Raw genomic sequence first — 23,357 nt, forward strand, 5'->3', positions numbered from 1 at the left:
AACTGTAAAGGTTTCTTGTCCTTTTATTTAAATAAAACTTCTGCAGTTGAGAGTAACTTGCTCTCGTTATGTGAAGTATGTATCATGCAATGTTAGCACAGTTTATCTGTGAAATTATTATACATACGTTCTTTGATTACAATTTGTCACGACCAGTCTTTCCATTAGAACAATTTTGGAATTTATTTTTAGTAAGGTTGCACTGAATTAGAGAGTAAGTGAAGAAAAAATAGTGACAGATAATAACCAAGGATATATCTAATTCAAATAAAATAGTCACTTGTATGTTTCTCAGAGTTCACTGTGACACACAGAGTGGTCTTTCCTCAAGTTTTCTGCCATACTTCTTCAACAGGGTCATTAAAGTTTTGCCTGCAAAGAAGGTAATGTGTATTACTTTCTGTGCAGTCCAGGAGGAACCCTCACTGTGTGGATAGACAACTCTCTCCACTTTCCTTACCCCTTTAAACTTAGTGCTTGCAACAGAAGAGGACATTCTTTGCTAACTCCAGCACTGAGTTCAGTGGGGTAGGAAAGATCACATGCAGGATGTCAACCCAGGGCCTGCAGCAGGAGTAGAAGCTGTCTTCTGCTTTTCCCAGTGTAGAAGTTTGTTTTGTCTGGGCTGGAAGAAAATACCATGGAATATCCTTTCCTGCCGTAGGTGACATATGCAGAGCCCTGTTGGTTCCTTTGAACCTTTCTCTCTGCCTTTTCCCTGCCACCACTGCCTTGGGCTTGCCTGCTTGCTTTTCCCTCCTTTCCAGGAGCTCTAAAGCAAGCCAAAGTATTCTATGCACATGGTTGCATGCACATACTTCTGCGTGTACCTGCACAACTAATTATGAACATAATTGAGTTACCATCCGTTTTCTGTTGCCTGAGTGTACTAGTATCTCATACATAGGAGGATATTGACTGCCTGAAAGACTTGCTTTCATAAGATTGATATTCCCATTACTGAAGCAGAGCTAAACTGAATGGGAGGGGTGGTCTTGCAGTAAGCCAAGGTGAGCCCTGCAGCTTGTCAGCCTCGCTCAGGGCCTCCCTCCATGCAACCTAGATTATTTGCACTGGAGGTTTTATTGTGTTTTCTGGTGGAAAACACCATTTTCTTGCTGGACCTCCTTCCCCTGACAATGAGAGGCTGTGAGGATATGTCTTTTATAAAAGGTAAGTGCCATCTCAGAGCTGTTAATATTACATGAAATCAACTAAAATCAGGCACTTTTTGTATTTAGAACAGAGTAATATGCTGATTATGAAATACATTTAAGACAGTTTTTCTCAACCTGATTCCCTTTAAATGTGTTTGATTGCAATTCAGAATTCTTATCCAACATGGACAGAGAGCAGTTAGTTGAGAATTATGTAAATTGTGGTCCAAAGCATTGGCAGGGTGCTTGGTAGGGAAAGGCTGTCTTTCATAGGTTGAGAAAAGCTGTTTTAGATATTAAATAGGTGTTTTTTTCTCATTATATAATCTCACCAGAGGGGTGTGACCTTGTGATTACTTACATTCTAGTCTTTGTTGTAATGGCTGATTGATATTTTAAAGGATGATTGCTGATTTCTTCTCTGTGTGGCATTCAGCATTTAAAAGGCTGTGTGTCTCAGAAGAAAAAAGGTCAGATTGTTGTCATCCCATAATTTAACATCATGAATTCTAATTGGCACCATGAATTTTGATTTTTTTTTCTTTTGAACAAATCTACTAACACAAGAAAAGTAACAAAATCTTCAGCTATTTCCAGTAGAAATGTTTTGAATAAAATGTTGTTGAGCTATCATTTAAGCTTTTTCAGCCTTTATGGAATTTTTAAAATGACTTATTGACATAATTGTTGCACCTGTAAAAGAAATAAATAGAGGGAAAAATAAGTGGACTTCTGCTGAGCATGAATCTTGAACATACTATGACTGGGGAATGCGAAAGACTTATTTTAAAATTTTCAGATATGAGATGCTGAACAAAAATTTTCAGCAAAATGAATTATAACTAGAGGACTCTAATGTGTTTAAAATTAGCTATTTTTAAGAGTCACTTTGTTTACTTGTGGATGGAGTTGGCAGTATAAACAAAAAATAAGGTTCAAATGTAAGCACAAAATAACTTTACAGAAGAAAGCTACTGGAACAACAAGATTTGCTGAATATGCTGGCAAGTGGTAGGGTTTGCATTCTACCTGCTTGTTATTAAAGAAAAATAATATCAGGGTCATTGTACAGTAATGGAAGATGTATCTTTTGGTGATGCACATACTTTGGCTGGAGTCTGCCTGAGATCTCAGAGAGCTGTTGCATCTTGCCCTTCTGAGTTTGCAGTGTTCAGTTTTGTAGATAATGTTTATTTTTGGTTAGAGATAAACAACAAATCAATTTGAAGACTACCATTTCTACCTTGTTTTTAAAAATATATTTTTTTTTTGGTATATGGTGTTTGCAGAAGATTGAAAACCTCAAAGAAACAACCAGTGTAAGTTTTTGTTTTAAATCACTATGCACTTGAAATCAGACTTTCTCTATCTGATTCCCTTACAATGCATTGGAATGAACAGGGCCAGGTTGAAGAAGGATATCTAAAATATTTTTAAAGTCTTGTACATATTCATGTACATATTCATGTTTAACAATGTATTTACTAGTAGAACCCTTTAAATGAAGTATGGTAACCCACCTTCCACAAGTGGCTTGTACCATAGTGCTTCTTATGGTACATTAATGGAGACATATGAAATAGATGATTCACATCAGCCAGAATAATATTGTAGTTGTCCAGTTTTATTGCATTCCCTATGTTCTAAAGTAGGTGAATGACAATGTAGATTTAATATATATAACTATAAAAGACAAGGTCTCTTTTTATTAGGTAGCTATTAGAGTAGTATATTTTTAAGTGAAATCACTTATCCATAACTTGTTTACCAATAACTATTAATGACTTGTTTACCAATAAGTCTTTTATACACTTGAAATACTTAAGATGATAGCAAGCAATATTTTTTGCTGAAGTGCAGTGCTGATTTAAGGGGATTGCATGCTAGGGGGAAAGAGCACAACAGGACAGGGGTGGACTTGGCATAGAGCCAGCATTTTCCCAGCTTCCCTTCACTCATTTATATATGTACATGTCTACACAGTAATGTACAGATCTTACTTAAAACAGAACCATCTTTGATTTAGGATATAAGGAAGTTTTCCTCAGTCTGCTTTTTTCTGTCAAGCAAGTGCTGAAGGGCCATTTTCCCTTAATTTGTCTAAAATTGGAGGCACAGGCAATGGGCCCTATATAGTAAAGGTAAAATAGAAATTAATTTTAAAAACTGTGAAGTATGTCCTCAGTCATTAATAAGTATAACTGTTAAGGTCTTTAGATATTTATAACAATATCTAAGAAAAATAAGTGCCAAATTGGTAAAGTTTTCCAAGTATCTGGGATTGCTTTAATTTTTTAAAATAATTGAAGCTTTTAGAAAAACTTAAATATTTATTTTCCCTCCCTTAGAGCATGGTCGAATCAATAAAACACTGTATTGTGTTGCTGCAGATTGCTAAAGTAAGTATCTCTACCAATATCAGATAGTAGAAAATGTTTTTTGGAGAAAATTTTTATGTGCTGTTTGTTATGTTGTAGTAATGTTGTGCAATTTAAGAACTAGAAGGGCAGGTGTTTGTATGTGTGCACCACTTATGTTACATCATCTTGCTTTCTTAGTGTGGATTATTAATAAACATAAATTCCTAACAAATATTTCATGATTTGAGCACCTGAGAATATTCATAATACATAGTCCTATGACAGAGTTGACATACTCAGATGGTATACTCTTCATATTAAATTGATGGTGAACATACTTAACATTCTATTATGGCAGACTGCTATTGGTTGGTGGAACACTGGACTGCATGGAGGAGAAAGAATAGTACAAGCCACCCTGTGTATGTAGGCTTCCACTCATGCAAGTTCGCCTTTGCCCTATCTCCTTAAATTATCAGATGCAACAGCCTCTGGTTAATTCTGCACAAGACTTCAAGCTGACATTGGAAGAAACAAATGTTAACCATTTTTTTTCCTGAACTGGGTTGCAAATAAATAGTATGAATTTGAAAGAGAGATATTGAAATCTGTTGTGTTCAAGGGCTCCTCTTGACTATTTTTTTTCTCAGCATATTGATAATAGATTTGAAATATTTCACCTTTTCTTCATGGAACTTGGGACATATAATTGATAAAATAGGGTAGTTTTGGGGGCAGAGGTTGCATATGTATGGGTAAAGTCCTTACTTTCCAAATTACTTTGCATGTACTAGTGAAATAAAAATTTAAATTATTTTCTACCTTTAATGAATCTAATAATTACTAAACTCTTGCAGAGAAGCTCCTGCAATGTCAGATACAAAAAATCCCATTTAGTTTTGTGGGGCAACTTAAAAGTCCCTGCTGATATGGTCAATTGACTAATCAATAAAATTATATTACTAAAAATCCCTGCCATAAACTGGTGGTGGTAGTTGTTGGTGATGTATGCATGTATGTATATATGTCTGTATCTATCTTTGGTCAGAGACCAAAAGAACAACCATGTACAGTATAATCAGGTAATATGTAGGACAACAATTTAAAAAATGATTAATGTCGAGAATGAAATTTTTGACAAACTTCAAGCGAAAGATAGCTGATACCACGGGTTGGAGCCAAGTGCAGGCCCAATGTCTTCTAACCTCAGTTGCAAAAGAACAGAATTTAGTGATTTTCATAGAAATGGCTGTTTACTCAGTGCACTTGTGCCAAAATACATTTCAACAATTCTTCTAAGGTAATTGTTTTAAGTATAATTCTGACATAAGGGATTGACATGAGGGAGAAGAGGTGCTTGCTCTGGGAAGATAGTAGGGTAAAGTATATGCTGGTCTTTAGGGCACTGTCTGCAAAGCTAAAACAAGCATGAATAACATTCTTGAAATAATAAATGATTGCTGCAGAGAAATGGTGAAGTGTTCCTGATATTTTAAAACTTGGGAAATATTCCTTATTAGGAGAACAATTAAAATATGACAGAGTATTGGTAGTTCTGTTCAGTTAAATTTAAGATAAAATTATATTGGAAGACAAGGATAATTAGCAGCAACTTATTTAGGTATTAGTTCAAAGTAGAGAAATGTTAATCTTTCTATTTGTGTATTTTGAAGAGTTTTTTGTTTTGTTTCTTTCATATGTACCGCACTGTTAAAACACATGAAGATCACTCAGGATATTTGTTTTATTGAAATATGGAGTTTTTTATATACTGAAATATAAATATAGCTAAATTATTAAGAATTATTGTAGTGAAATACCCCAGTTACTAATATTGCTTTAAAATTAGGTTTAGTCATAAATATTTTTAAAAAACTCTTAGGAAACAACTTTGAATAAAACTTGTCATCTCCTCCTCAATCATAAACTGTTAGTATCTTTTATGAGATAAATACAAAGGTAGTCTATATTGTACAGACATACTATGATAATGTTCATCATTTATACCAATAATTATAATTTAGCTCAAACTTCCTAAACTATGTACACTATTAGTTTTTTTCCCAGTGGAGAAATAGAAGAATTTGTGTTCTAGCCAAATCTGGCAGTCTTTGTATGCTAACCAAACCTGACAGTTTTCCAAGCTGAAGAGAATTCTAACACAGAGTCTATGCACTAAATATTTTCAGATTCTGAACTGTATTCTTTGCTTTTTTGACTGTGACAGTTTCTGACAGTGTGATGGATAGGAACTCCTCAAGAAAGATGATTAATGAAGTAGCAAATTGGGACTGAAAAGACAAGAGGGAAACTATGCTGGTTGAGACCATGACTGTGTGTTTAGTTAGATCCTTTAACATGGGAGGTCTGTGGCATACTTGCAGATTGGCATTATTTATATGACTGCACCAGTACTCTATCATTGCCTACTGAGATTAAGTAAAAGAAAAGATTGCTCCTCAATTTCTGCGATTATGAAATCCTACTATGCTCTTAAACCTACTTCCAACTTTAGATGTAATAATAATTTTTAATATGTGCCTCTTTTTTCTAATTTGTCCACATATCTTAGTTCAAACTTCAGTAGAAAGAGAGAACTGAAGAAAAACGAGAGGAAAGGAGGGGACAATGAAGGGGAAAAAAGACTTATGTCAACCAAAAAAAAAAAAAAAATCCCCAAGCTTCAAATGCTTTTGCCTTCTTCCTTTGTAATTCATGCATAATGCCAATCTTCTTTATTTTTGTTCTTGGCATGTGTCATATTTGTCTTTCAGATGTATTTGTAGGCATTACTGATACAGGTTTTTGCACTTCACTGATTGTAGTTCAAAACTTCTAAGATGAGATTTGTATTTGTTCCCCATAGCTATGTTTTCTTAGTTCCAAACACAGAAGTTTTGAGTAGCAGTTTTTACTTGACCAAGTGAGAAACTTAGCACCTGTAGATCTGAGTTTTCATGAAAAATGATTTAAGATAAATCCAAATAGTTGCATTTCTGACTCCATCACAAGCCACCAAATGGCTTAATATTGTAAGAATGTTATGTACTATGATTAACATGGGGGGTGGGGGGAGCTTCCTTCCCTGAATAGCTCCCTGATTTTATGTGCAAACATTTTTCTATTCCCTGTTTCTTATACAAAGCTTGATCACTGTACATAAATACTGAAGAAATGACAGAGAATGTTCTATATGTCAGTATATTGCATTTTGAAAAGAAATTAATAACTCTAATTTCACAAGTATACATTATGTAATAAATAAAAGACTATGTCTGAAACATTTCTGTTTGGGCTACTAGTGCTATCAGAATGGTATATACAGGCCACTTTCCCTTAAACTCTCAGAGCAGAATGTTGCAGATGTTATATTATGTCATGCTCCATATACAGAGTTTTACATGATGGGATTTTACAGTGATCATCAGGACATGGTGCCTCCTGGTAGTCACTGTAACTGAAAAAACCACATTAAAGCTATTAATTATTATATTTATCTATTATGGTTGGTTTCTAGCATTCTGTTTTTGAATATGCATATGCTGGGACTATTATTATATGAAGTACTTGTTAGCAGATTGCTAGGAAAGCCTTTGGCCCAGGAGAGATCAGAAAAGTCACACACCAGGCATTTCTATAAAAATAATTTTATTTACAGAAAGCAAACATATTTACAGGGTCTCAGTGAGAGCTGCTTAACTCTCTACATGCCTACACAGAAGGGAAACTGAAACTAAAACAAGTCCAGGCAAGTTTTTCCCCCCAGGTGCAAAAATTAACATCTGAAAAGAGGACAATTAAATTCAACCTCTTGGCCAAAATGATTAGTTACCATAGTAACCTTAATCTGTAGTAGAAAACATATTAACAGTACTGCCATCAATTACAACATTATTGTAGAGCAGGGATGGCAAACTACAATTATACCTCAATACCCCAAATTGTATACTGAAATTTGGGAGCAAAATGGCCAGAATTGAGAGGGGTAACTTCAAGATCCTTAAGAATTGACATGAGGAAAGGAACAGTTTGCCTCTCAGAAACCTCTTCTTCCCATTTCCAACCTAACCCCACCATGAAAGGAAAAGACCAGGAAAAAAAGTCAACCCTGCCCCATTTAGCAATGGCTTGGTGTAATCAGACTGCCAACTGTGACTCTCCAAAAGATTGGAAGGCTGAGGTGCTGTCTACCCCATTAAATGTTGCCATTTGTGCTATAGAGGTTACTTCTGAAGATTCTGTTGATTTGCCTCAGTGAAGAGGTCTTAAAACACATAGAAGTACTCAATTCATGCTGAAATTTTAGGTATCAACAGCATTTTAACTTGGTTCTTCATGCAGTGCTGATGGTCTTCAGCTGTCACTGGCATTCTTGGTTGGTTTTTCTTTATGGTGTAAACAGATCTAGAAGAGATTTAGTATTAAGTCTCCTATTGCCATTTGGTCAACAAGGGAGATCATTGTAGGATGATTTTATGGGGTAATGCAAAGCAAGCCATATTGGGGGGAAAATCCACCAAAATTCATCTTAGGACAATAAGAAAAAATTTACTAAGTTCTGAGGTCTTCTAATAAGGAGAAGAAGAAGATTATTCAGTGCCATAATTGCTTTGCACGGGGGTTGGGTAAAAGGGCAGTAACCCATTCTCTTTGAATGATTTGGATAGTTTCACTAATTTGGATAGTTTCGCTAATTTGGATAATTTTGCTTCATGAAAAGGAAATTGAATGCCTATTGTAAAGCGTTGATTAACTTGGAAATTTACTATTATATTTGTAACTACAGTGGCTCTCCATATCCAGCAATTTGGATGTATTCCACTTACCCAGAGAGAGCATTTGAGTACAAGTGTAAAAGCATGGCGGGAAGCAGTCTCACTAGTTTGCTTTCTGTTAGTTTCTGACAGGCTACAGCCATTTTATTGATAACCGAGGTCTCCTGTCAGCCATTTTGTGAAAATGCCCATAATATGCACTCAACACTCAAAATGTATTTCATGAACCAAGAGCCGACCTATATTTCACTTCACACATTCTGTATTCATTTTAATATTCTGATCCGGCAGTTTACAGGTAGTCCTCATTTAATAGAGAATATAGATAGCTCAGGGGTGAATTGTGGAGTCCTTTGTGCTCTCTGAGCTTGGCTGTTTGCTTGCAGACGTTTCATTGCCCAACTAGGTAACATGATCAGTACAAATGAGTGTGGAGTTTGCTCCCTGTTTATATACAGTAGCTTGCCCTGCCAGTTTAAGGAGGGCAAGCTACCCTCCTTGAGAAAACTACACACCCACCTAAATGGAGGTCCTTAAGGAGGGCAAGCTACTGTATATAAACGGAGCAAACTCCACACTCATTTGTACTGATCATGTTACCTAGTTGGGTAATGAAACATCAGCCAAGCTCAGAGAGCACCAAGGACCCCATAGTCCTCGTTTAGCAACCACAATTGGGACCAGCTTCAGCTTCGTTTTACAGACCTGCCAAGGTCATAAATGCGAGAATTGGTCATAAAGTTCCTTTTTCATCACCACAAATTTTACTTACTTTCTTTTAAACATCTTATGGGCAGGCAAGAAGAGTGAAACAAAGCTCCCGTCATAACTGTTTTTTTGTATGTATACTATCACAATATTTTATTAAATGTGCAAAGCATCACAATATTGTGTTAAAACAAAGAAAACTTGCTTACACCCTGACTGTTCTCTTTTTCTGTTGGTCCTGTTTTTCGTGTGATGGGAGAAGACATAATAAGTCCTTTTTTTCTTGTAAAGGACTTTGGTTAATCTTAAAACCAAACTGGCTTGGATCTGGTTAGTAATTGTGTGGGAGATTATCAGGAAATCTCAAGGTTGTGGGTTAGATGAGGAAATAAAGCATCCTGGAGAATGCAATAACAAATGACTTCTCTATTGCTGCCAAGAAAACTATATGGATGTGTTCATGAAGTCAGCAGGAGTCAAGTTTGGCTTGAAGGAGTCTTCATTTATAAAGAAAGACCAGAAAGAGTCAGTGAATGGAGAATAGTAGAGGCCATCTTATCCAGAATTCCCTCAAACTGCCATTATCTTTGCTTGTATATAGTATTTATTGTGTGTGACATTTCTTTGGAGATTTTCAGGAATATTGTTTCTGAACTCAAAAAGAACAGGACACAGGAACCTTCTGTAGGTATTTATATGAATGTACTTCTTCATTATTTTTAGCAATTCATCTCTTACAGATGCATTTTGATGTGGCTTTTAAATGGCAGATCCATTTGCTAGAAAGAATCTTTTGTCTACTTCCAGAATAAGTGAACTTTTTAATGCAATATAATGAACAAAGTTTCTAATGAGGAAATTTTCCTTTCAAAAAAATATAATGGTAATTCCTTAAGAAGAACATGAATCTTATAAAAACAGCATAAATTACATTGATGACAAATTGTTATGTTAATATTTGTAACATTTTTCCTTAAGGACCAAACTAATGAGGAGAAGCACGCAGATGGACTTATAGTAAGTTTAAATGTAATCTATTATTTTCTTTTATCTCTGCAGAGCATTAAAGCTACAGTCATGTGAACACAGGGACTTGAACCTCCACTTTTCTTTCCTTCCTTTCTCTATTTTTTTTTCTCTCTCCCTGAAATAAATGTTTCATTTTCAGTATCTTGTCAGTGTTCTAAAGCTTCTAAATTCCACTTTTTCTTCTTATATTAGATTGCTGTTTGTTTCCTATTAATAAGGCAAAATTAAAACTACCAATATGAATGGGAAGAAATTGGGGTGATGATAATTGAATTGTCTGATATGCCAGAAAATGTGATTGTTGTCAGAATGGAAATCTTGTTTAAAAACATAATTTGTGGATCGCGTATATGTTCTGTGCCTACAATGAAGCCCCACCAGGAACCTCTGATAGCTGAGAACCTTTTGTTATGAAATAAGTCTGTTAGGAAACTGTCTCTTCATCTTGTGTGTAGAACAATACATCCCACTGCCAGGCAGGCAAGATCAACTCTTTATGGACAGAAGAAAAGTGTATCATCCAGACTTCCAACCTCTTTATTTAACAGTATGGTTGTTGTGATTGAAACGTTTGTGATTCAACTTAAAAAGGGCAACTGAAGTTTGCACTTCTTTGTACTGAATAAAGTAACAAAATAATATAAGAGGCTTTACCCTTTGAAATTACTTCTGTCAGTTCTCAGGGTGGGCTTTGGGAATATTTGCCTAAGGTTATAACTTAAATTATTTTTTGGAGATTATTCTTGTGGCTGAATTAGCTGCTTGGCTCCAGTTTATTTCTCTGTTCTTTGCCCTAACCTCCTTTAGATGAAGTTTGTTATTTAACCCCATACCTCTTTTTTTAAAGAAACTTTATTATATTTTCAGAATAAAGATAAAACATGAAAAGATAGAAAAAGGTTGAAAGAAAACTAAATAAAAAGTTAAAAACTAACAAGTGCAGAAACAAATAGAGATACAAAAAGAATGACTTCCGACTCTTTACAGCAAAAATATACATAAATACATCAATCTCTTACTCCAGTTTTAACTATAGTAAACATTATTTCTATAATCCATTACAACTTAATAACCAAAATTCAAAACTATAACTCCATTTTTTCAGTTACAAACAAAAAAACCCAAAAGCAGTTCTTTCCCAGAAACAAATTGAACTAAATATTATAACACATACCTATAGCCAGTTTCACCTTTTCTGCCAAATCTATTAACATTATCTTATTATTCCTCTAATATTGCCTTCCGCCACTGTATGTAAAATATCTTAATCTTATTATATATATAGAAAAATACAAATCAAACTGTTATTTCAAACTGAGTATTCAACAAACTTACAGGGGATAAATTCTGTTATACATTCAGTTTAAAAACCTTTGGAGACACAATACATATCTTTTCCCAGTAGTTCTTAACTTTCTTAGAAAAACAAGAAATACCTCACTTTATAAATCTTAAAAAAAAAAAAATTTTCTTTTTTAATACAACCCAAAGAGTATTTCCATAGTTAATACTGTTTTAAAAAGAACATCCTGGGTATTCATCTTAATCACCAAAATCCATACCAACCATAATCATAAAAATTTATCCCACCTCAAAAAACAAGGAAAAAAACCCTAAAACATCTTATTCACTTATTCATAAAGTACATATCCCAGTACTTCGTAACATTCTTATATATTCACTCTAAATAACAAAAAATATCTTCACCTCATACATTAAACATAGAAAAACCATAATACTAATATTTGGAAAATATTACAATTATTAATATCAATGTGACCTAAAGTGAGTATAACATCCTGGGCAAAGCAATCATGTTAACCACCAAAAATTCATCCAAACAAGCATATTTAGAATTTATCCCACCTCAGAATAAACCAAACCATCATTTACTCTCCTTTTCATTCTTACATATCTTAACTTTACACAGAGAACTTTCTCCATCTTCTCTTCTTTCCGTCCTAAGAACCCCAAGTTCTCTTCTGGGACCTTCCACATTTTTAAACCAAATTCCTTTTCTTCAAGCTCCAACAGTAAGGTCTTATTACTCTTTCTAACTCCAAATCTCTTTTTTCTTCATACTTTTTTCATACTCCAGCAGAACAGTCTTACCCAATTCTCTTTCTAGCTCCAAATCACTAATTTCCATTTTATTCTTTGAAAGTTCCACGTTGTCCTTTAAATATTTGACATCACTATCAGTTTTTTCCTGCTGTTGATCCACTTCCTCTTCCAAATCTTCTAAGTTATTTTTATTCTTCATATATTGAATAACTTTGGAAATAACTTCCTCAAAAATCAGTTTAAAATCTTTCAAGTCTCTTTATAATAATCTGTGGGGCCCTCTAGTGTCCCAGAATAACTCCATAAAAGTAAAATCAGATCGGAAAGCTAAAGTTATTGCCGAGAAAATGAAAGTTCTCCACTTACCATTATTTACATGGCTAAACCAATCGATGCAGCAGGAAATAATAACAACAAAAAAAACCTCTCCCACAGAACACCAAAACAAAAATGGCAGATTTTGGTTCCACTAAGACAAATTTGCTTAAAAAAAAAAAAAAGGAAATTGTTAATAAACCCAAAAAATTAACTTGCTTTTTAAAAAGGAAAAAGAAAATCTGCATTCTCAACTTTGGCTTTTTGCAATATATAGAAAGCACAAAGTTCCAAGCCGTTCCCTTAAACAGGAAATCCCAAAAAATAATGAAAATCACCAAGAGAGTCAGCTTCTCTTCCCTGTAAAAAGCCTCTGTTACGTAACAAATAAAGCATAAAAATAATGTGCCTTAGAAATGGGGTGGTCAGCTCTAGGGTCCTTTTTCCTTTGATGCAGCCTTGAATAAGATGACAGCCCCACCTCCCAGCTGTTCCACTCGTGGGTCAATTGCTGAAACTCCGTTTTGCAAATGGCTGTCCCAAGGGCAAAGGGGATGATTTCCAGGAGTTTCCTTGGATCTGGAGAATTCTTCGGGCTCCTGGAGCCAGCCCAAGTCCAGAAAAAAGCATGCAGAGTCAGCTCCACTTCGAAGGAGCAGGTCAAGCCTCCATAGTCCGCACTGGAAGTCCCCATACCTCTGATCACTGGAAAATGTATTTGAGTTAAAAGCCAGAACTTCCCTCTGACATGTTCTTCTATTCAAATCTTCCAATTCCCTCTTTCCTACTTGTCAATTGATTTAACAATACAGTCTGACAGTTTGGCAATTGAATTGGAAAACTGACAATTGATGAAGTGTTAGAAGTGATTTAAAGGGGTGAAGCACCTGCCATCTAGTTGTCTTATGACACAAAGTAGCATTGATTCTCTGATTCATGCAGATATACTCTTATGTAGATTCATTCAGCATCAACAATGCTGACCATAGGGATGTTACTGCCTGACCTGCAGTAATCCACTTGATTGAAACCTTTGACTTTTATCAGACATTACTAGCTTGACTCATATGCAACAGCAGATACTTGTGTTTGAGTCTTCCTCAATGAGCTTCTGTCCACCAAAATGAGCTTCTGCTTCTCCTATATGTCTGGCACACAGAAACTGATGAAGAATATTATTTACCTATAATTGTGGCTCTTCAAGTTGTCATCTGTCATCTTTCCATGGCTGCTTCAGTGGTCCTTAAAAATTGAGGGGATGTAAGAAGATTCCTAGTGTGCATGCATAGTATAGGCATAGTATAGTTCTTCTTACTAAACTTCTTTTCAGCTATAGAAGGTTCTAGATGAGACTGGCAGAGGTGTAGAACCCCTATGATTCAAAGAATTCAAAGAACTATAGTAACAGATAAACTGTTCTTTGAGTTTCAAATACAGATGGTATTGAGCTTTTTTAGAGTTCGCAAACAGTTCTGTATATAATTCTGGATGTGTTCTGTGATTATGAGTCTGTTTACTGAGGTTCTTGGGGTTATGGTACTGTATGCTAACATGTTAACATTCACATTTCTGAGTTTTTTATTTACACTTCATGCAGATTATCAGAATTCTGTCTTTTGGAGCATTTATTTGAATGAAAAAGATAAAACCTACAGTATCTTGTATTTTTCTGTTTAGAATCCTACAACAATACTGCTTAAATGTTCATGGTAATAGAGCTTCATAACAAATCTACATATCTAAAATATGTTTCCTTTTCAAAATGGAGTCTTGAGTTATATCATGGATATTTAAACAGAGAAATTCAAAACAGTGGGCATATCGTTTAGCAGTTAATAGCACAACAACTTGTGAAACTCTTATTTTCCTCTGTGTTTGACATAAACGGATTGAAATGTTTGCTTGTTATTATGTTTGGATGTGGCAAATTATATTTTGCCCACAAACCAGAATCACAAACAGTGGCTGCTTGTACACATAATCATGATTTAATATTAAACTTAAGAGGTATATATTGGATGATTACCAAAATCTTTTCTCTAAGATGTACCAACTTAGGGAAAAGTGCAATACATTATTTGAAAAGAGTAAAGGTTTAATTTTCTTTAGTGCAATAGATTGGTAGCTTTACAGCTTTAAATATCAAAGTTTGGTATTTTTCAAGTATTTAGGATCCAAATTACAAAATCAGGACTGTGAATTGATCCTGGAAGCAACCAGTGGACCTGTGGAAAATGAATATGTTACTTCAGTGGGCAATACTGAGTCAATTGAATCTTGAACATGGTCTTGAAGAGCGAACAATGTAAACATCATTAATTAACTTGGGATGAATCCAAGGTATTGAGCCCAGTTGATGCATTAGACAATATTAAGCAAGTAGATATAATCTCAGTCCAAGAATAAACCCAAATTTTGAAGCTGCTGTTTCTGGAGTATTCCTTGCATCTTAATTCAAGATCATCGCTCCCAATCTAAGAGTACTTTCATCTTGTGTGAGTTAATTTTCCAATGTGCATAATGTAGGATTAATTCAAATATATGAGTCTGATTATTTTCAAAAAAGAAGTAGCATGTAGAAATTGCACGCTTGGATCAATTCAATAATATAAAAGGCCAGTATACTTTTATTTCAGAAACTAGTAGTTGGTGTTGTTATAGAATGCATGATTCTTCTGTAACCTGTGCTAACGTCTGTCATACAGTTCTTTTGCTGTAAAAGTGTAAACATAATACATGAAGTGGGTAAGATGAATGAAATTTGGGTGCTTGAAAAAGAGAATTTTGGTCAGACTTAAGCTGCTTAAAGTTTACTTTAAAAATATAATACCATTTCTGTTGAATTTTTACAGTTTTTTTTCTGTTTGACATGAAACTCTTAACTCTTTTACAACTTTGGTTTTATAACTGAGAAATGGAGATACTGGCATGATGATGATTTTGTTGGAACAAGGGTTGAGGAATGGGTTGGAAAATTCCCGGAACAGTTTCCCAACTCTTGGTCCTTACTACTGATCTTCCTCAATTGATTTTCACTTCTCTTGTGATGAGACCACAATTTTACTTCCATGATAGAGAAATTACAGGTTGGCTCAGGGAGTTGGGGGTGGGCGGCGTAGTCTTGCGCTGGTTCGCCTCCTTCCTCCAGGGCCGGTCCCAGTCAGTGTCGATAGGGGAGGAGAGATCGGCCCCACGGCCCCTTCTTTGTGGGGTGCCGCAGGGATCAGTACTCTCCCCTCTCCTTTTTAACATCTACATGAAACCGCTGGGTGAGATCATTCGTCACCATGGGATGAGGTATCATCAGTATGCTGATGATACTCAATTGTACATCTCCATCCCAGGTGAAGTAAGTGACGCTGTGACCACCCTTTCCGAGTGTCTGGGGGCTGTAGGGGCCTGGATGGGGAACAACAGGCTTCGGCTGAACCTTAGTAAGACGGAGTGGCTGTGGATTAATGGCACTTTGTGTCCCAGGAACTTGTCATCTTTAGTGCTGGATGGGGTCGCACTGCCCCAGACAGATCCGGTGCGTAACTTGGGGGTCCTCTTGGACTCACGACTCCTGTTCGAAGAGCAGGTGGCAGTTGTGGCCAGGAGGGCCTTTGCGCAACTTCGTGTTGTGCGCCAGTTACTCCCTTTCCTGGACCGAGAGGCCCTCCGAACAGTCACTCATGCCCTGGTTATCTCCCATATAGATTACTGTAATGCGCTCTACATGGGGCTACCCTTGAAAAATATCCGGAAGCTACAGCTGGTCCAGAATGCGGCTGCGTGGACAATCTTGGGTGCTCCAAGATTTGCACACATAACACCTCTGTTGCGTGAGCTGCACTGGGTCCCAGTTTGCTTCCGGGTCCAATTCAAGGTGTTGGTTATGACCTTTAAAGCCCTACATGGCATGGGACCAGGATATCTGAGGGACCGTCTCATCCCTATTACATCGACCCTCCCCATCCAGTTATGCAGGGAGGGCATGTTACAGGCCCCATCTGTAAAAGAATTCCATCTAGCGGGGTCTCAGAAGCGTGCCTTCTCTGCTGTAGCTCCCGCCCTTTGGAACATCCTTCCCCCAGAGGTGAGACAAGCCCCCTCGCTCCTGGACTTCGGCAAAAGATTAAAGACCTGGTTTTGTAGACAGGCTTGGAATGGGAGGGCAAATAATTACACCTGGGTATGGCTAGCGCCATGAGGTGATCTGGAGGGACCTACCACACTGAAGGTCTGATTAAGATCTCTTCACCATGCAGATTTTATAATATGTATATTTTAATTGTATTTTAATTGTAATGGTTTTATATTTTAATCTTGTTTTATTGTAAGCCGCCCAGAGTCCCCCTGTTGGGGAGAGATGGGCGGTGAATAAATTTATAAATAAATAAATAAATAAATAAATAAATAAATAAAGTGATATTAGTCTTAATATTAGTCAGCAACATTAATTTTATAGATAAGGTCCTTCCTATAATTAAAGTAATTTAATTGCAATTAGTACCTTGCTAGTACTAATGGTACCCCATTTTGTCAACTAGCATAATTTTAGGCACTGAGATAACTAACTGCTTGCTGCTTAACATTTGTTACTTTTGCACTATACTTTAAGGCATAATTTGGTTTTGCACTAATCTAAGAACAAAGAGGAAATGAACAGAGAAAATATCATATGAGCATCCTGGAAGTAATAAAATACAAAAAAAATCATGATATGCAAGATTCTACAATATGTCTAGTTTATAAATGTCCTTGGAATATTTCAGATTTGATTCAGATACAGTTCTTTTGTAAACAAAGCAAACAATTTCTTCACTGAAAATAATGGACCATCATTGGTTTCTTCTTTTCCAGTTTGTAATTGTCATCTGACTTTATAATTTTATGTATATTAAAGCTGTTCAATTTTAAGTACCTCTTCTGGGAAGATACTGTTACTATACCTGCTCCCACTGTATGTTTTTTTAAGTAACTGGGACCTGGAATTTCTTTAGCTTTTTTATTTTTAGAATTGTGTCCAACTCACCAACTTAGCTATAAGCTTTTGACTACTTACTGTTCATTCTCTGAATAATTCATTTTTATTATGCATAGCTAGCATTCTTGCTAATAATTTGGGCAAAGATAACATGTTCTGCTTGTGCTACTCTTGAACAACTGTACTTTCCCTTCATTTCTTCAAGGGCTCTCTTTTACTTTTTATTGCTAATGCTGACTGCTGGAAACTCATGCTCTGTTTCCCCATTTCCATAAGAACCAAGTTGTTATTTTTCTGATTATTCTTTTGCTTTGATATTCAAACTTCTCCAATTCTAAGTAAATGCTTGGTTCAGTTTCCTAAATGTTTAAATTATTATTTATCTATTTGCTCTGAATTTAACTTATTTACTTTCCTGATAGTACATTCTGCAAATTGCAAATATAGATTACATCCTGCAAATTGCAAATATAGATTATATTAAGTTTTCTGAAACACTAGAAGTATTTATATTGCTTTTCAACTTGGAAACAACATACTTAGAACTGTGCTGCTAATGAAGTAGAACTGATTCCCTTCTGAATAACTGAAAAACAAATGCATAATGACATGGCAATTGTGTGCCGTTTCATTAATGCTGATGTGGGGAATCTGTAGCCTTTCAAATCTCTGAAATACAACCCTCAGCAGTCCAGCTAGTATGGTCATTTGTGATGAATGCTGGGAATTGTAGTTCATCAATAACTGGAGAGCCGTAAGTTCCGAGTCCCCAGTACTAGTTATATGATACAGTACAAGGGAATCTCTATACAAAATAACCCAATTCTCATAATTTTCTTCCCCTTTGAGTTTAGTTACCCAGCTGAATGCCAAATATATGATAGAGGACACATGGAATCTTCTGTCTACTAGTATATGAAACAGCCAATTTCATACAGTAGTTGTTTAACTAGGTGGAAACTTCACTGACTTTCTTTTCTTTGGAACTTCAGAACTTGATGTCATATGTTAATTACCTGCTTTATTAGAAAGATTTCATTCCTGCATCAGGATTTGGCCATGAAGAAGCTTTAAAGAATTATTTAGTCTGACAATTTCTTTGAATAAAAAAAGTCAGAAAAGGAGAGTGGTGAAGAGTTATGTTTCACCACAGAATAATGCAGTGTAGAACAAGATTAAGCGGTGTTTTTGTTTTCATCTAGTCTATGTGAGCTCTCATGGTCAGGCTGAAATACTTTGTGAGTCTGACATTGTATGTTCATAGTTGGTTTTCTTCAAGATGCTTGACAAAATTCTTTCAACCTCTTGATTGGTAGTGTTGTTGGGTTGCATAAGCAAAATAAAAATAAAACTCTATCCCTAAATTACTTGTAATTTTTTAGTGTTGCCGTCACATCAGCAAATTAAACTTTAAAGCTCGGAATCCATGGCTTTACAATACTAAAGCAACTAAATTAACTTTAATGTACTATAACCATTATTTTTATAGACTGCTTACGTCATAAAAGCATTTAGTTTTGTGTTTCTCCCAGGATTGACTTCCTGCACAGATCATATTTTATTGTGGTTCTCAAAAAGAGTTGACCTTGTTTTTTATGTCACAGAGCACTATTAATCCTGTTGATGCAATATATCCACCTAGTCTCTTGGAATCTTCAGTGAACAGCACAATGCCTACGCAGACTGTCTTACCTCCAGGTATAGTATTTTTAAAAACCTTGTAATGTTTATAAGCTAATACCTATTAAATGCTTAAAAAAAATATTTTCACTTGTTTCCATTCATTTTCACAGAATGTAGAAAGGACGTGGCTTGTGACATGTAGAATTGCCAATCCATTGTAAATTTAAATTGGAATTTCCTATGATTGTTCATGTTCTCAAGGGATCTATAAAAGTTCTGTCCATATAGTGGAAGCAACATAGTAGCATGAACTACTTTTGTCTCCACTTTTCCAATTTACCTTGCTACTGTACTCCTGACATTTTGGAGTAAATACTTTGCAGTAAGACTTTAGTACCTTAAATAACTTGAAAGGAAAAAAAAAGTTTCTGTACCAAAGTGGATTTTCTTCCAAGAAAATAGTTATAGTGGGCTAAAATCCTAATTCAGTTCCTCAAAATTACACTGCTCAGAAAATTGTTCACTTTCTCTAATTTTTAAATTGAATATTTTGCCTAGTTTCACAACTAGACTAGAAATTGATCAGAAATGATTATATCAGAGGACAGCATTCTTTCTAGCCAAGTGATATTATTGTATAGTGTAACATAATAGCCTGGCCACCAGAAAAACAAAGTCAGCTTCAGATATTGTAAGATTGTGTGATTTCTGATATCCCTTGGAGATTTTGGTGTTCTCAGCAAAGTCTCGAGGGATAGGGTGAATTCACTATTTCAGCCATATTTAATATTTAAAGTTCAGTTGTAATTTCATTTTGGGAGCGATGGATTCCCTGGTACTTGTGGGCTTGTATTGACAATGTCTGCATTATATTCCCAAACTTCCATTTCTTACCAGATGTAAGGTAAGAAGTACCTGTGTTGTACAGGTACTTGAAAGGCTCTCAAGATCCTGCTTCCTTTTCCTTGAGTATACAGTGTCTTTGTGAAAAGTTGACTGTAAGCATTCAATACATCTAAGACCAAATATCAAAGTAGGCTGAACATTTTACCAATTTTAAGACTTGACAAATCTCACTTGACAAATCTCACAAATCAGTTGTAAATCTTAATGGGACGCATGAGCTTGCATATAATATGAAGTATGTCATCTTTTGCAAGCTCACACATCCCATTGATTTATAACTGATAGATAGCAGAAGAAAACAATTTCTAATATGTAGACAGGAAAAGAAGCCAGTGTGGCTATGCAAAAAGCCTGATGAAGATCTGAAAATAAAAGATAAATTTAGGCAATGAAATGAGGGGCAGGTCATCGTAGATTTCAAGTGGAGAGCCTTGAACCATTGTGAGGGTATTAAGAAAGCTATGACTCAGAATGAGCTGAGGTTGGTGAAGAATGCTAACAAAAATGGCTTATTTTGTTAATGTGCAAAGTAAAAGAGAATCAGGATATCTGTTCAGTGAAGATAGCAAAATACTAACAGATTGCAAAGAAAGGGCAGAGTTACTCAGCTTTTGGTTCAGTCTCTTCCAACAAAAAAGTATGTGTTCTATCTGGAAATTTAGAATGAAGAGGCAGGATTGAAGATTGAGATTTATATAAACATCATAAGGGAATACAGTCTAAATCTGAATTAGATTTTGGGTGCTGAAGGAACTGGCTGATGCTCTGGTAAAACTTCTATGTACTTTCCCTGAAATCTTGGAGAAAAATGAAGTGCCAGATTATTGGAAAAGAATGAATGTCTTCAAAAATAGAAACATGAACTTACAGATATGTTAGTCTAATGTTGATACCTGGGAAAATTCTAGAGCAAATAACTGTTTTGCAGGAAAAAAAGAAGTGAAAAAAACTAGAGTGAAAAAATAATGATAGAAAGAGATAGTTATGAATCCTATATGAAAAAGCATTGCAAAATAGCTTAATTTTCTAACTGAATATAGTAAGATGATGGAATAGCATATGCTTGGAACAGAACGAAAAGAATTATGATATGAAGACTCACAGAAGTGTCTAGAGTTATGCTAATGAGAAGTTGCTTGATAAAATGATGAAGTGGAAAAAACTATGAGAACAATGTATATAAGAGAATCATAGTGATATGATGAGGTGAGATAAATCAAAATGTGTATAGAACTATTAAGTTCAGGAGAGGCAAAGAAAATGCAGAGTAATTTTGAGAGAAATAAAAAGGAAATGGAGGTGAATTAAAGGACTAAATAAGCCTCAAGTAGAGTGAGTAGAAGTAAGTAAAAGTATTGGGATTTGCTTTAATATTTTTCAGAACCAGCTCAACTTTGCAAATCAGAACAGCGACCATCATCCCTGCCTGTTGGACCTGTTGTAGCATTACTTGGAAATCATCAGACTCCAACACCAAATAGTACAGGTATAGCACAACTATCTTCTCTTGTTTTTTAAATATGGAATTTTATCTTCATGGGATATTTGTTGTGAAGAGTACAAGAATAGCTTTGTTTATGAAGCATGTTCTTTACTATAAATTCTTTAAGATAGAATAATCCAGAGCAGAGAATGATGATCCTGCCTTGCTTCAAATGTCCTCAGTCCTCTTTGGAGATGGCATTCCACACCTGCAAATGAAAGTTGCTTGAGTGTGGCAGGCTATAAATTAAATAAATAAAGAGCTATCTTTCTAATAGCCTCACACCTCATCTAATTTGGTGTAAGCATTTAGATAAGGGACTCTGAGGATCCTTTTATGGTATGGACAGATATATTTGGAAAGATATGAAACTTGCATCTGAGTCATGGAGATTTAAATGTTAATACCAGTACTTCGGTCCCAGAAATGGACTGGACACTGTTGCGAATTACACGCTAACATAAATGTGATTCTATCAGCCACTCCAAAGTGTTATAGATGTGAGCAGATTTATTTTTAAAGTGAGTTGCACACTTCTCACAGCATACTGAATTTAACAGCTGCCTAGCAAGGCAGGTGTTTAGAATGTAGGCAGGCAGGCAGGACTAATATCCTAGAGCAGAATAGATAACAGTTTCAGCTCTGGCAGTACATTTGGAATTTTGAGAGCAAATCACTGGCATTCTTACAAAACAGCTATTAGGCAAGATTTGCGTATTTACAAATTAGCTGAGTAAATGTGGCAGCCAACTGCAAAAAAAAGAGTTTTCTCTAGAAAACAGATTGGTGAGATTCTTCCCTGCCATCCCTTTTAGTCTTTTAGAATATTCCCTACCACCCCATCTTTTTTTGTGTTTTTTCTAAAGATGTAGGCATATTTGTCTACTGTAATTACCTAACTTTTTAGTGGCTAAAGAGGCTTATATGGGATCCAGAGGCATTTGTAGGAATAAAAATGCTAGCTTTCTATCAATTTTTTTAAAATAAATGGGTCTGTGAAGAAGGTGTATTAGTTACAGTATCTCTGTATTCTTTGCATTGATTTACTTGTTTAAATATTTGCCTCAGCTTTATATTAGTGTATTTGATTTGTACTGTTATGTGCTCAGAATATATTCTATTCTTAGTAGGTGAAGGAGGGGAGACAAAAATTTGCATATGTTTATCCATTAACAGTCTTTGCAATTCCCTGATTTATATTTATTTGCATAATTCCAAACTTGAATTCAGTACATTAGCATAACTTGAGTCACAGTAAAAATTAATGGCTTAAAAACCACAAACACTTTGGAATTCATTTGCATAATCTTTACAGGAAGTGGACAGTCAGCACCCAGCAGCAGTTTAACTTCTCCAAGCCACGTCAATCTTTCTCCAAATACAGTTCCAGACTTTTCTTATTCTAGCAGCGAAGATGAATTTTATGATGCCGATGAATTCTATCAGACTAGCTCATCCCCAAAGAGATGTTTGGAGTAAGTGATAAAAAAGTATGCAGAAAATTATTTTCTCTTAAGAATTTGGAAAGTTGTACATATATCAGCCCCTGAATCTTTTCTATAATTCATTGTGGATACTTAACTTTTTTACAGTCTCTGTGTGTACACATAAACAATTTTGGCTCTGAAATTCTCCACTGCTTATGCTACGTTCATACTGTAAAATAATGTTATTGTAGCAATTAACTCCTGGGAGGCATTTGACCAATCTCTCTGTGTGCACTTTCAAGATTGGCTTTTTATCCATGAGCTGATGTGTCACAGAGTGTGTGGTGGGTAGTTCAAAACAGTCTTGTATGTCTATAGATGTAGATATCATAAAAGAAGGCTTCTTAATTTTTTGGGTACAAATCCTTTGATTATTTGTTCAAACATGCTATACAAATGTAAACCATTTTTCTTTTGTCTCTGTTCTCCCTAAATGATATATTTATTCTACCTATTTAAGTTGGCATATATTTAAACTTTT

General features: G+C 35.3%; 1 protein-coding gene across 3 annotated transcripts in view; it reads left to right on the top strand.

Moving 5' to 3' along the window:
- The window catches only part of OSBPL9 (oxysterol binding protein like 9), a 75,076-nt gene that overhangs the window by 40,178 nt on the left and 11,541 nt on the right, over positions 1–23,357 (top strand). For 2 of the 3 annotated variants that reach the window (XM_063297929.1, XM_063297931.1), the window contains 6 exons: positions 2,447–2,476; positions 3,506–3,556; positions 9,979–10,017; positions 18,982–19,075; positions 21,288–21,392; positions 22,705–22,864. In XM_063297929.1, coding sequence (XP_063153999.1) covers positions 2,447–2,476; positions 3,506–3,556; positions 9,979–10,017; positions 18,982–19,075; positions 21,288–21,392; positions 22,705–22,864 — 479 coding nt within the window. The remainder of the gene's footprint in view (positions 1–2,446; positions 2,477–3,505; positions 3,557–9,978; positions 10,018–18,981; positions 19,076–21,287; positions 21,393–22,704; positions 22,865–23,357) is intronic. The other variant, XM_063297930.1, reaches the window with a different exon arrangement.

The sequence above is a fragment of the Candoia aspera genome, chromosome 3, assembly GCF_035149785.1.
Source record: "Candoia aspera isolate rCanAsp1 chromosome 3, rCanAsp1.hap2, whole genome shotgun sequence".
NCBI classification, from domain to species: domain Eukaryota; kingdom Metazoa; phylum Chordata; class Lepidosauria; order Squamata; family Boidae; genus Candoia; species Candoia aspera.